The 13,543-nt window shown below is 33.1% G+C and overlaps 1 protein-coding gene across 4 annotated transcripts in view; it reads left to right on the top strand.

The window, feature by feature from the left end:
- The window catches only part of Cert1 (ceramide transporter 1), a 111,550-nt gene extending 98,260 nt beyond the window's left edge, over positions 1–13,290 (top strand). For 3 of the 4 annotated variants that reach the window (XM_015497783.2, XM_048800128.1, XM_048800129.1), the window contains 5 exons: positions 1,718–1,788; positions 4,769–4,897; positions 5,628–5,757; positions 6,644–6,780; positions 10,270–13,290. In XM_015497783.2, the coding sequence (XP_015353269.1) occupies positions 1,718–1,788; positions 4,769–4,897; positions 5,628–5,757; positions 6,644–6,771 (458 nt within the window). In that variant the 3' untranslated portion in view covers positions 6,772–6,780; positions 10,270–13,290. Of the gene's footprint in view, positions 1–1,717; positions 1,789–4,706; positions 4,898–5,627; positions 5,758–6,643; positions 6,781–10,269 lie in introns of those variants that run through there. The other variant, XM_048800130.1, reaches the window with a different exon arrangement.
- The last annotated feature ends 253 nt before the right edge of the window (positions 13,291–13,543 follow it).

Consider the following 13,543-nt stretch of genomic DNA (forward strand, 5'->3'; position numbering starts at 1 on the left):
TTTTTTTTTTTTTTTTTTTTTTTTTAAGTTGTAGGTGGACAACAGTACCTTTATCTTATTTATCTTTTTATGTGATGCTAAGGATTGAACCCAGTGCCTTACATGTGCTAGCCAAGCGCTCTACCACTGAGTTATAACCCAAGCCCTATACCTTACTTTTTTTTTAATTTAATTTTTTTAGATGTATGGACCTTTATTTTATTCATTTATTTATATGTGGTGCTGAGAATCAAACCCAGTGCCTCACACATGCTAGGCAAGCACTCTACCTCTTGAGCCACAGCCCTAACCTCATACCTTATTTTTATTTTTATTATTTTTTAATTTTTTTTCTGCAGTTGTGTATGGACAGAATGTCTTTATTTTGTTTGTTATTTTTTATGTGATGCTGAGGATCAAGCCCAGTGCCTCACACATGCTAGGCAAGTGCTCTGCCACTGAGCTACAGCCCCAGCCCTCATACCTTACTTTTATTTTTTTTTATTGATTTTTTTTAAATAAATGAGAGCAGAATGCATTACCATTCTTATTACACATATACAGCACAACTTTTAATATCTCTGGTTTTATATAAACTATGTTGACACCAATTTGTGTCTTCATACATGTACTTTGGATAATGATGTCCATCACATTCCACTATCCTTGCTAATCCCCTGCCCCCTCCCTGTCCTCCCACCCCTCTGCCCCATCTAGAATTCATCTATTCCTCCCATGCTCCCCCTCCCTACCCCACTATTAGTCAGCCTCCTTATATCAGAGAAAACATTCAGTACCTTACTTTTAAATAAATGTTTTCACTGTTCAGAATGTTTCCTAGATTTCATGTCATTTGATTCATTTCCTCACTAATTTTGCATAGTAGGTAGATATTTTACATACAAATAGAGTAAAAATTTAGATTGGTCTAGTGACTTATCAACAGAGCTAGTTCTGTAACAAATTTGCCACAGAACTAGTGCATTGACAAGGACTGAAACTGAAGATTTCTCTGCTATGGACTACTCTTTCCCATATGGTTTTGTTTCTATGGTAAATTCTAGATAAATTCTGTTGTGGATAATTTAGAATTATTCTTAGTGTGTATCTGTTCCCCTAAGACATTAAATTTCATGAATACAGATGCTTAAGAAAATCACAAGTGTTTATCATTGACAGTTTGACATTCTTCTTTCACAAATATAGTCACTTAAACCAAGACAAAACAGTTTAATTTCAATAATTAGGGAGGAGGAGTTAGAGATATAGTGTTAGGGAATTTTTGAAACTTAGTTATGTACTCACTAGAATTACTTTCTTTTTTTAATATTTATTTTTTAGTTGTAGTTGGACACAATGCCTTTATTTTATTTATTTTTATGTTGTGCTGAGGATCGAACCCTGGGCCTCACAAGTGCTATGCAAGCACTCTACCGCTGAGCCACAACCCCAGCCCCAAGAATTACTTTCTTGCTATGGAAGATTGATATTGGGCTGTAGAAAATGAGACTTATTTCCTGGTGATCAGACCTTACAGCACCATCTAAAACATGAAAGCAAATCTGTAGTACTAGTAATATTGACTATTTTCCATTTGGATTTAGCTGAGGTAGGGCAGGATCTTGTTCATTTTTCCATAGTGCCCATTTGCAATTGACTTTCTGCATAAGCGAACTGATCACATTCTAGAAAAGGCACTACAGTTTCTTCACTACTAACATTATTCTCTTAATTTCAGCAACTATAGAAAACTTTCATGTGGTGGAAACATTAGCTGATAATGCAATCATCATTTATCAAACGCACAAGGTAAAGATCTCTTCATCCATCCCAAAAGATGCCAGTGTAATTCAAATTCAGACATACTTGTTTTCTGAAGTAAAATTTGGCAGAAATGTAAATGCCAGAAAAGATTCAGAGACCTTATTAATAATTCATGAATGTCAATATATTTGAAAGGTATATCAGTTCATTTAGAGCAGAAATGTGTATAGTCAAGAATCGGAAATATAATCTAGAAACAGAATGTTTGCTAAAGCTCTATATTTAGTTTCTCTTTATTATGTTTAGAAAGGAACCTTTGAAATCCATTTAAATACTTTTTTAGCATCTAGTCTCAAAAGATAATAAATGATAGTTACTAATTATGAAAGTGAATCCCAGTTTCCTTGGATAGCAGTTAATGCAAGGGACTGAATGTATGTTACAAGCCAGTGTTGAGACCAGTAGTTTTGAAAAAGAAGGAAAAGTTGCTTAGTATGAGTAATGAGAGGTTGGTCAATACACCAGGGAACACAGAAACATGATTTCTCACATAATTTCTTGATGATGATAATTTCTTCATATCATCTCTCCCTCTGCTATTCTAGATATTTAGAATTATTGAATTAACGTTTATTTCACCTTATTCTGCTATTTCCCTTCTGAAAATTGCCAAGTAAGATATATTATATGTAAAAATAATAATTCCATTTTGGAGATATCCACCAAAAACAGTACTGTTTGTTATCTAAGAAATAAAATGATTCAAAATGTACTTCATTTTTCAATTCAGTGAGGACTTCATTGTTCTCTTAAGTTATTTAATTGAGTGGAATATATGAAAATAAGGCTTCTTATGAATTTACTGAGCCCAGTATGATTATTTGAGATTTATCTAATAATTATGAGCTATACTTCATTTTACCTGGTAGCTGCTCGAGAAATGAATAATAATGGAGATTCTGTTTCAGGATGCAGGTTTTGGGGTCTAATGTGAAATCTAAAATTTTGTAAATGTTAAATTTCAATTAATTGCCCTATAATTTATAATGAAGATAAATGACTAATAATTTAGAATCAGAAGAATCTCATTACCAGAAGATAATTAAACCTGGGAAACAACCTGCCCATGATACTCTGCCTGATAAATAATGGGGGGAAGGCGGGTTCCTATAGGTTTTATTAGGATTAAAACATAAAACCAAAAAATATTAAAATAATATATAACAGAATTAAAGTTACAATTATTTGCCAATTCTTAGAATAAATAGATTGTTCTGGAATAATTTTTCAACAAACTCAAATAACACTGTATAATATCTTTCTTTTTTTTTTTTTAGTTGTAGGTGGGCAATACCTTTGTTTTTTATTTATTCGTATATGGTGCTGAGGGCTGGAGATGTGGCTCAAGCGGTAGCGTGCTCTCCTGGCATGCGTGAGGCCTGGGTTCGATCCTCAGCATCACATACAAACAAAGATGTTGTGTCCGCTGAAAACTAAAAATAATAAATAAATAATAAAATTCTCTCTCTCTCTTTAAAAAAAAAAAAATGTGGTGCTGAGAATCAAACCCAGGGTCTCACACACTAGGTGGGCGCTCTACCACTGAGCCACAACCCAGTCCCTAATATCTTTCCCTTTAAATTTGCCCTTTTTGCTGGACATAATGGTGCATGCCTATAATCCCAGCAACTCAGGAGGCTGAGGCAAGAGGATCACAAATTTAAGGCCAGACTCAGCAAATTATCGAGGCTCTAAGCAACTTAACAAGACCTATCTCAAAATAAAAAGGGTTGGGGATGTGACTCAGTGGTTAAGCACCCCCTGGGTTCAATCTCCAGTACCCCTCAAAATTTTTTTTTGTTTTTTTTTACTACTTTTATAATATAATCTTAAAGAGGCCTGCTTGTCTTCTGGTATTTAATTCACTTGTTATTATTCTGATATACTTGCATTCATTAGTTCTGGTTTTTTGTTTGTTTGTGAGCTAGGATGTCATTACATTGCCCAGGCTGGCCTTAAACTCCTGGGCTCAAGTGATCCTCCTGTCTCAGCCTCCTAAGTAGCTGGGACTACAAGCATGCTACAGTGCTCAGCTTATTTATAAAGTAATGTTGGGCTAATATTTTTGAAGCCAGTAATAAATTTTTGTTTACATTGCTTCACATACTTTTTTCCAACACTACTATAATCAACTTCATGAAATTTTATATCTTTAAAAGATGAGCCATTTCCCTTTGCAAATACTTTGTGATGTATTGAAAGTGAGTTGTTGGCTATTTATTGCAGTCAATAATCTGGAAAGATACTGTAATAAAGACTGCGTTTATTTATGTATACCAAACACCCAAATTAAAGATAACTTAGGAAGGATAAAAGCTATTTTTCTATCATTAGAAAGTAGACCTAAGCTCCATGTCATTAACAGAGCATTTTTTCTTTGCATTTCTTATAATGGAAATAAATGTTTGATCTAAATTATTCTTCAAATGTACTATATCAAAATTTGCAATTGATTCTTCAAATGTACTAAATCAAAATTCTTTCAAATGCACTAGATCAAAGGAATGGCTCTCTTGTCCCTAAAATCTGATTTTTAAGCCTTTGAGTCTCTATATGTATCACTACCAAAGAAAGGGGAAGTAAATGGGCCATTATTGCTTCATGGTTATAGAGTTCTGTTGGGGTGATGATAAGTTTCAAAAATAGATAAAGGATATGATTACATAACATTGTGAATGTAATTAATTCCACTGAATTAACACTAAAAATTAGTTAAAATGGAAAATTTCCTACAATTAAAGAAGATAGAATATTCTTTAATTATATTGTGCTATAAAGCCATTTACTCGGTGTTCGTAATTAGTCCTTTGGTAGGTATTCCCTGATGCTTTCCAGTTTAAAATTTGACAAATTTCACCTTCATCTAAGACACTTAATTGGTTTTAAATTTGTTTCTCTTTTAGTTCTGTGTAACATCTGAATAAAAAATAATTAAAATTTTCAAAAAGATTTAATTCTTCCACAGAGAGTGTGGCCTGCTTCTCAGCGAGATGTATTATATCTTTCTGCTATTCGAAAGATACCAGCCTTGACTGAAAATGACCCTGAAACTTGGATTGTTTGTAATTTCTCTGTGGATCATGACAGTGCCCCTGTAAGTACAGTATATGAATGTATAATTGTACTATATAAAAATAAATACACAAACCAGGTGCAGTAATTCACACCTGTAATCCCAGCAGCTCAGCACGCTGAGACCGGAGGTTCATGAGTTCAAAGCCAGCCTCAGCAATGGCAAAGTGCTAAGCAATTCAGTGAGACCCTGTCTCTAAATAAAATATAAAATAGGGCTGGGGATGTAACTCAGTGGTTGAGCGCCCCAAGTTCAATCCCCCACCCAGTACACCCTTAAGTAATTTAAATAAATAAATGCACAATGCAGGGTAAAGGGGATAAAAAAAATACCCCCCATACACATGCACAGATAACTTGATTTGCGTCTTAAGTTTTATGTTTTATCAACCTCTTGGAACAGTATAGTACATATATTATCTGAGGGCAAGAGTCATTCTATGAACTTATCCTACCAGGTCCTTTCCTGTTGAGGTTGGAATGAACCAAGTGAATGGTATATATATATATATGTAAGCAACTTCCCACAGTTGTGTCTTAAGCCATTTTCAACTACTACTTAATTTCTATTTCATTGATTTACTTCCATTTACTACTTAAGAGGAGGGAAAATTCCAGTGTCAGATCATATTTGGTATGTATTATTTATTGGTGCTTATAATTTCATTGGAGATTTTAATAAGAGTTGTGATTATGGTTAAGCTGGTTTCTAGTATTTATTACACTGGTGCTTTGTTGTTTTTATTTGGCAGCTAAACAATCGATGTGTCCGTGCCAAAATAAATATTGCTATGATTTGTCAAACCTTGGTAAGCCCACCAGAAGGAAACCAGGAGATAAGCAGGGACAACATTCTATGCAAGATTACATATGTAGCAAATGGTATGTATTTTTTGTTTTTTTTCTAATTGATAATGTAGAGATTCTTAATCATGACCTATATAATCCTGAGTTTGGAAAACATGTCTTTTTTAGTTTTTATCCTTTAGATTATTAATTTTTAATTTGGAAAGATGTATAAAAGAGTTTTCTGGGAGGCTTTTAAAGTACACTTGCTGAATTTCACCCTAAACCCTATAACATGAGAATTTACAAATTTTAAAACTTTATATCTGGGTCACTATCACATATATTCTTGATTTTAAGAACCATTTTATTATTTTCTTGATAGAATATTTATAATTAAGATTAGAGCAGTGGGGGAAAATTAATAGACTTTTTTTTCTTGTGAATCAGGCTTTTTGTTTTCTGAATCACTGTTCTCTTGGTCCTTATTAGCTCCTGATTTCATGTATATTTCACATACTATTGGACAGTCCTTTTTCTCACTTGCTTTCATTTCTTACTACACCCATTTTACACCTGGAGTAGTCATTGCAGTCTCTCTTATCAAATACTCAAACCTCCTTCTTTATTCAGGGTCATAACTATAAATATAGTTAAAGAAACAATTTTACCTAAGTTACTATTTAATTATATTAGAGGTTGATGAACAAAAACACCCTAAATAATTTAAAATGTTTTTTTACTAATATTTGAATGTAATTTAGCGAACCAAGAATATTTTAGAAAGATAATAAATGCTTATTTATTTGCTTTCTGATCGTATCTGATGGGTTAGTATTAAGAAATTAACAGATGGTGACTTTAAGAGATGCTAAGTGTTCCAGCATGAGAAAGTTTTAAAAAGCAAAGGAACAAAGTAAGTGCTTCACATGTACATGGAGAATTATATCTTAAAAGGATTTAATTTTCCTTTATCTTGCAGTTAATCCTGGAGGATGGGCACCAGCCTCAGTGTTAAGGGCAGTGGCAAAGCGAGAGTATCCTAAATTTCTAAAACGTTTTACTTCTTATGTTCAAGAAAAAACTGCAGGAAAACCTATTTTGTTCTAGTATAAACAGGTACTGGAAGATATGTTAATTTTATTTGACACTAGTATCACTGCAGACATTAAAATTTAGTTAGTTGTTGAAACTGGTTGCTGTGTTTTGTGATGTTCCCAGATAAAGATTATAGTTGTAACCTTTAAAAGTTGTTTGTTTGTTCACTTCTATTAATGCTTACTTAAAGAAAAGGAAAGAACACGGGAATTTGCATGTAACTATAAAGCTTCAGAAGTGTAAATTCCCTGTTTCTTTCCTTTCCTAGAAACTGTTATTCTTTGTGTGTGTTCTTCCAAACTTTTCTATGCATATACTGACATATTTTTGAGTGCTTCAAAAAATGTATTTATACTTAGTATTTTACAGCTTGCTTTTTTTAATTTAACAATAATCTTTACGGTATGTCCATATAAAGAATAAAGCTCATTCTTTCAACATCTGTTAAAGAAATGTTGCAGAATTTTTTGACCAATACCATAATGATGCCTGGGTCAGTTCTATATTTTTTTTTGAACTGAACATCTTTATGCATGGAGCTAGAATCTTTTTTTGACAAGTGATACGTTAACATGTTTCCAAAGTCAAAAGTGTAGAGTGAAACTTACCCTATCCCCCCATTCATTCTGCCCACCAATCAAAAAATAATAATGTATTATGTAATTATACACTGTATAATCTGTGTAGAGTATCATATGCATATTGTGATATATGATGTTACTAGTTTCTTGAGTAACTTCTAGAGATTTGTCTTTGTTTTTTGTTCTCGTGGTACTGGGAATCGAACCCAGGGTGCTTTACCTCTGAGGCACATCCCCAGCCCTTTTTTATTTTGAGACAGTGTCTCACTAAGTTGCCTAAGCTGACTTAGAACTTGTTATACTCCTGCCTCAGCCTCTACATCTGGCTTGTAGAGATTTTTTTTAATGGCCTAAACAAGCAAATGCAAGTGCCTCTTTCACTTTCATTTTTTTTTTTTTTTTTTTTTTTTTTTTTGTGGGAGAGGGGGTAGCATTAAAGAGAACGCAGCATTTGGTATACTGTTGGGCATCTTGTATTTCCTTTTTTTTTTTTTTTAATGTGGTGCTGGGGTTTGAACTTAGGGCTTTGTACATGCAAGGCAAGCACTCTACCAACTGAGCTATATCCCCAACCCTATTTGCACTTATCTTGAACTTCTTACCATATTGGTTGGGAGCTTCTTTGTTTTTTTTTTAATGGCTATACAGTATTACATTATATGGATATACATAATTTAATTAGTTCTGTATGTGGTATAAAAGATTTTTCTAAGTTTTCCTAAGACGGTATTCAATTGTATCCATATGTCATTTTGAACTCGGAAGTTTATATGTAAGATAAACTACTAAATGTGGTACTGCTGCTTCTGCTAAGTGTTCTTGCATTTGTAATTTAGATATTGCTCTTCATGGAGGATGTATTAATTTACCTTCTCACCAGCAACAATGGATTGGAGGGCAACGTGTGAAACAAAATTTTCAGATTTCTTTCTCATCTTGATAGGCAAAATATATGCATTCTGTCTCAGTGGAGTTTTGTTTCTCTTATTTTGAGTAAATTTAAGCATGTTTCAGTTCTTTAAATCTGATGTTAAAAAAAATAACCCCAAAGACTAAATTTACTTTGAGACATTAGCATAACATAGAACACTGATATCTCAGATATTTAGTTTGTCCAGTGAAACATTTAACAGGTTCTAGTCTTAGTTACTTGAATGTTAGCGTTTATTAATATAGCCTAACATTTCAGGAATTCTTTCTCTTAAAGCATTAAGTGTACTACACAAGTGCATTACGATTTTAGAACATTTTGTACTTTAGGATTGTTAAAGCTAGATCTAGGCACATTAGTTTGATTCTGTCTCTGTCCCATATTTATCAAATAAACCAGAAAATTTATGGCTTATCTCTGTACACACTTGACATCTACTTAGCTGGATATCTTGCTGTGACCTTAGCTTTCTAAAGTGTTTCTGTTTCACCCTAACCAAGATCAAGCATCTGCCTTTCCTCTTCTTCACCTCAACCTTGCTAATAGGGCCTCCCTTTTAATGTTTTATGTTGACTTCCTTACTAAAACAGCCTGCATATTCAGTTAAGCAAGACAAAATATAACCTTGTGTTAGGCAAGAGAAATCAGAATGTAGTTTGTACACAGAACATGTAAACATTTTGAGATAAACATGCCAAGATATTAATAACATTTGCCTCTAGAATGTTGGATTTGGAGTAGTGTTTTACTGGGTGTGTGGTATGCATGTAATATGTACATACATGCATATGTATTTTTCTTTTGTGAACCTAGAAGGGTCTTTTTGTAAAATTTCTCTCTGAGGAAGGACATACCATTATTTGTGGATTTTTATGCATGTATACAAAGATATACTGAACAGATTGACTGATTAAATCTCAACCCTGGTTCTTTGAGTCCAGGTTGAATTTTTTTTCTGACAAAAGGTCTAAATTTAAGCCTTAAAATATGGTGAAAATCTTAGAGTAGCAATTTTTCACAACAGTTATGAAAGATGTATATTTGAGTAGAAACCCTCGGAATGTTAACACACTTAATTTAAGATAGTAAGTTTTAATAGTGTGTATCATCTTTAGAGAAGTTCTGTAAAGTTAATGAGTTCCAAAAATTTTAATATAGTCAAAACTCTTTAACAAAGGATTTGAGCATGGTTGTTTCTTTCTTTCTTTACTTATTTTTAGTTGTCAGTGAACCTTTATTTTATTTATTCATTTATTTATTCATATGTGGTGCTGAGAATCAAGCCCAGTGCCTCACACATGTCAGGCAAGCACTCTACCACTGACCCATAACCCCAGTCCCTGGTTGTTTCTTAAATAAGGTAATCCCTTCTCCCATAGCTTGAGTAAATTTTTGATATTCTTGATAAATGGTATTGCGTGACAGTTTTATTGAAGGATAAGAAGAATAAATACCAGTTTATGGGATAAAACTGCAGAGACCTATACTGGTTGATTTCTTCTTTGTTTACCAATAACACTTTGCTCTTTTTAAAATTTTTTATCACTTTCCAGCTGGGCGCTGTAGCACAAGCCTGTAATCCCAGCAGCTTGTGGGGCTGAGACAGGAGAATGACAAGTTCAAAGCCTGCTTCAGCAATTGAGCAAGGCCCTAACATAACAACTTAAAAAGACCCTGTCTCTAAATTAAAAAATAACAGGCTGGAGATGTGACTCAGTGATTAAGTATCCCTGGGTTTGATCCTTGGTACCAAAAAGAGTAAATTTTCACTTTCAAAAGATTGCTTAATACTTTCTGTTCCTTGCCGAGAAGATCAACTTCAAATATATAAGACTAATAATTTCACATTCATGAAGGTAAAAATCCATAGAAGATAAATTTTAATAGAGATTCTGTGTATTTCATGAATCTAGAAGGTGGGAGGAACCTGTTCTAGTAGTCTTGCAGCTGTTAGTTATATAGTGCTGAGGATTTTACTTGTCATTTTCTTTTCTGCAGTGTCAAAGCAAGGCTGTGTGACATTCCATGTTGGAGAACAAAAAGAAAATATTGAATGCTCTAAGCTGGAACATAGGATCTACAGCCTTGTGTGTGGCCCAAGACCTTGACCTTGTGTACAAAAATGAAGAAATATTGCAATAGTAAAACTGAACATCTAATACTAGCTGTCTCGTGCTAGATCTCCTGGCTCAGCATATAACTATAAATACATGTAAAATTACATGTATATGGCTATATTTTTATTTGTGTGCTCAGAAGAGAAAAAAAAATCAACTTCAAATCACAACTAGAAATTGATGCTTTAATTTTGGGAAACTTTTTCAGAATTTTTAATTTCCTATGGTCCAGCCTAAGATTCTTGGTTGTCTCAGAGTTTGTGCACAAAAGAGAAGCACAAAAGTTAAATGCACATGGGGCATGTGCTTTCTGTGCACGACATATCCAGATAGGGTTCTTTTTCAGGCCTACAGTCAAACTCTGTGTCCAGAATTTTTTTGAATTTTTGCTTTGTATAATCATAGAATTCATCACTGCTGATTTCTATAATTATTCATGTTGTCATGTAAGTGTCTTTTAATAATGAGGGCTGTCAATAACGTGTGATTTTGCCTTTTCTATAGTCTTACTCCTATGAAGAACCTTGGTTCTGATGGAGAAAGTGTGAAAAGCTTTATTTTTTCCCCCAGATATCTTTATATTTCTATTGTATTTTTTAGTTGTGTACTATGCTACAATTTTTTTTCAGTTTATTGCAAACACAATTTAGTAATTCCTAAATTGGTTCTGCCTGCCTTCAAACAGAAATATTTGTACAAATCTTGTGGATATAGACTACTTTCTGGTAAAATGGTCAGGATAAAATGAGCTCACGTGTTCCTGAAATTTGTAAAAGAATATATGGTATTACTTTTTAAAGCAAATCAGACTTTGAATTTGACATTTTGATTCAGTATTTTTAGTATTTAGTAACAGATATGTTTGTTGTAATTCGGGTCAGTTTAAAAAAGTGGCAAAGGTATGCATAGAAAATCTGAGCAGGGCTCCTCTCTGCCTCTTGATCAGAAACCCTAGCAGAGCAGTAAAGGGTTATACATGATTCAAACTGAAATGCTTTCCCTAGTTACTTTAAGAACTTAACATGTAAAATATCTTTTTTAGTTTTAGTCCTCTGTGAAAAAACCTTGAAGCATGGAGTTGAGGCAAGGAATGGTACTCGTTGAAGTCAAAATGACTGCCCACTTCAAAAATCTTCATTGTGTTTATACACAATATATTTATATAAATCAGAGGCATTTTGTAGATGCTTTGCTGAGTTGTTTATCTCTTTAGAAACAGAAAACAGACTCATTTTGTAAAGCAGAAAATCACGTCACATAGAACATGCCCTGTATATATTCATACGTGGTAATGGAGTCTAATGTAAATGCAAGGTAATAATTTAATGATGGGATTAGTCTGATCACTTAATATGCATAATCCTGGAAGTAAATTACTTGCATCAGATATAGTGATATTTATTATTCTGTACAGAGAGAAAAATACATATAAAACATATACTTACATGCACGCAAATTTCACGCTCCATAAATCTTTTATATTTTTTAATTTACCTTTCTTTAAATGATGTGCATGGAATATGCCTTATTACAGAAAAATACTGTTCATAATTTGACTGTGGAAAAGTGCCTATATGGTGGTAATGTTAGTAAGGCAAATAAGACAAATTATCATACCAGTTTACTACATCACCAGTTAACATTTTATAATGTGATGTTTAAAAAAAAAAAATTTATACCTCAAATGTGTATTTTATTTTACAATCAGCTGTGGGGTCGGGATGGGAAAATGGGAGGGATTGGGAGGGAAAGTGTATTCACCATAGGCGCTGATGGGAATCTTAAAAAAAAAAAAAATCTCTATGCCCCACTATAAATGTTTCTCTGTTTGCCATTTCTGGTAAATATATGAACATGGACAAGTAGCTCTTTGATAACTAAATTGGATAGCTTTATTTTACAAAAATATGGAAAGTTTACAAAGCAGTATCTAAATCTAATCATTAGTTGCATTTGCACTAAATGTGATATACTTTTGCAATTTTTTCTGTAAATAAAAAGATTACACTAAAAATATTTGTATTAAAAAAAGGAAGAAAAGTAAAGATACATTTTACATTTAGATAACTGCACTGGTACTTCACTGGAGTTAATCCTGCCTAATCAGATTTAGAAATGAGTTCCAGAATATGAAGAGTTCAAAAGAAGTCAAAATTTGGAGAGGAACTGGCCTTTTAGACAATATTCAGACCCTCTAGAATTATTTTCATATGGCCAATTCCTGTAAACTGAATATTCTTGATGTTTTCTCATCCACAGATAATTCTCTTTTCCCACTTTTACTGTTTTCTACTCAGTTACTCTTTTGTGCCGTGTTAGAAACCTGAAAAATATTGGTGTTGTGGGGGTTTTGTCCCTGAATGCCCACTGAATTGAGAGAGCAGTGTTGGAATTAAGGACTTGTAATTTTGCAGTGGGGAAGGATCATTGCAGCACTTAGTTTGGGATTGCTGCAGAGGCAAGGGGATGTTTCTAAGAGGTGTGAAGAAGGCAAAATAAGGAGAAGGAAGAATTGGTTTCCTGTTTGTTCAGTTTCATCAACTAATTGTACACCTATACATCAGTGTCAACTGCAGTTGAAAAAATTTTCGTTGGGCTGAGCTGATTCTCTTGTGAAATTGTGCTGGTTATCTTTAAGCTTATTAGTTGTTTGTCCAATTAAACACTTCACCAGTATTTAGTCCAGGTTGTACAGATAATGTATTTGGATTATTGTCATTGTTCATCTACAGACTCAAAACATAATCATTTTAAAGTACCTTGGGAGTGTGTAGAGTGTAACTATAATAGCTTTATGATTATGATGATTTTTTTAAATAATAAAGTTGGATCTTCCATGTTACAATCACAAAATTAAAACCAGTATTTAAAAGTGGAAAAGTATTAAAATATTATGGACAAATGTTGCTTGATTTGTCTTCCTTAACCCCAAGATATTGTCTGTTTCTTACCTAATTCTCGGAGTAGTTAAAAATCTTTCTTGAAATATTCCAATTTTCTTCAAACAATAAGTTTGTCTGGATCCCAATTAGGGGAACAAGAAAACTATTTGTGAGATTCAACCTAAATATTTTTTAAACAAAATAGAAAAGGATGAGATATAATCAAGTACATGGCACATAATAAAGGTAAATATTTTGTTAATCTTGTGTCAT

This window comes from Marmota marmota, unplaced genomic scaffold (assembly GCF_001458135.2).
Source record: "Marmota marmota marmota unplaced genomic scaffold, marMar, whole genome shotgun sequence".
NCBI lineage: Eukaryota > Metazoa > Chordata > Mammalia > Rodentia > Sciuridae > Marmota > Marmota marmota.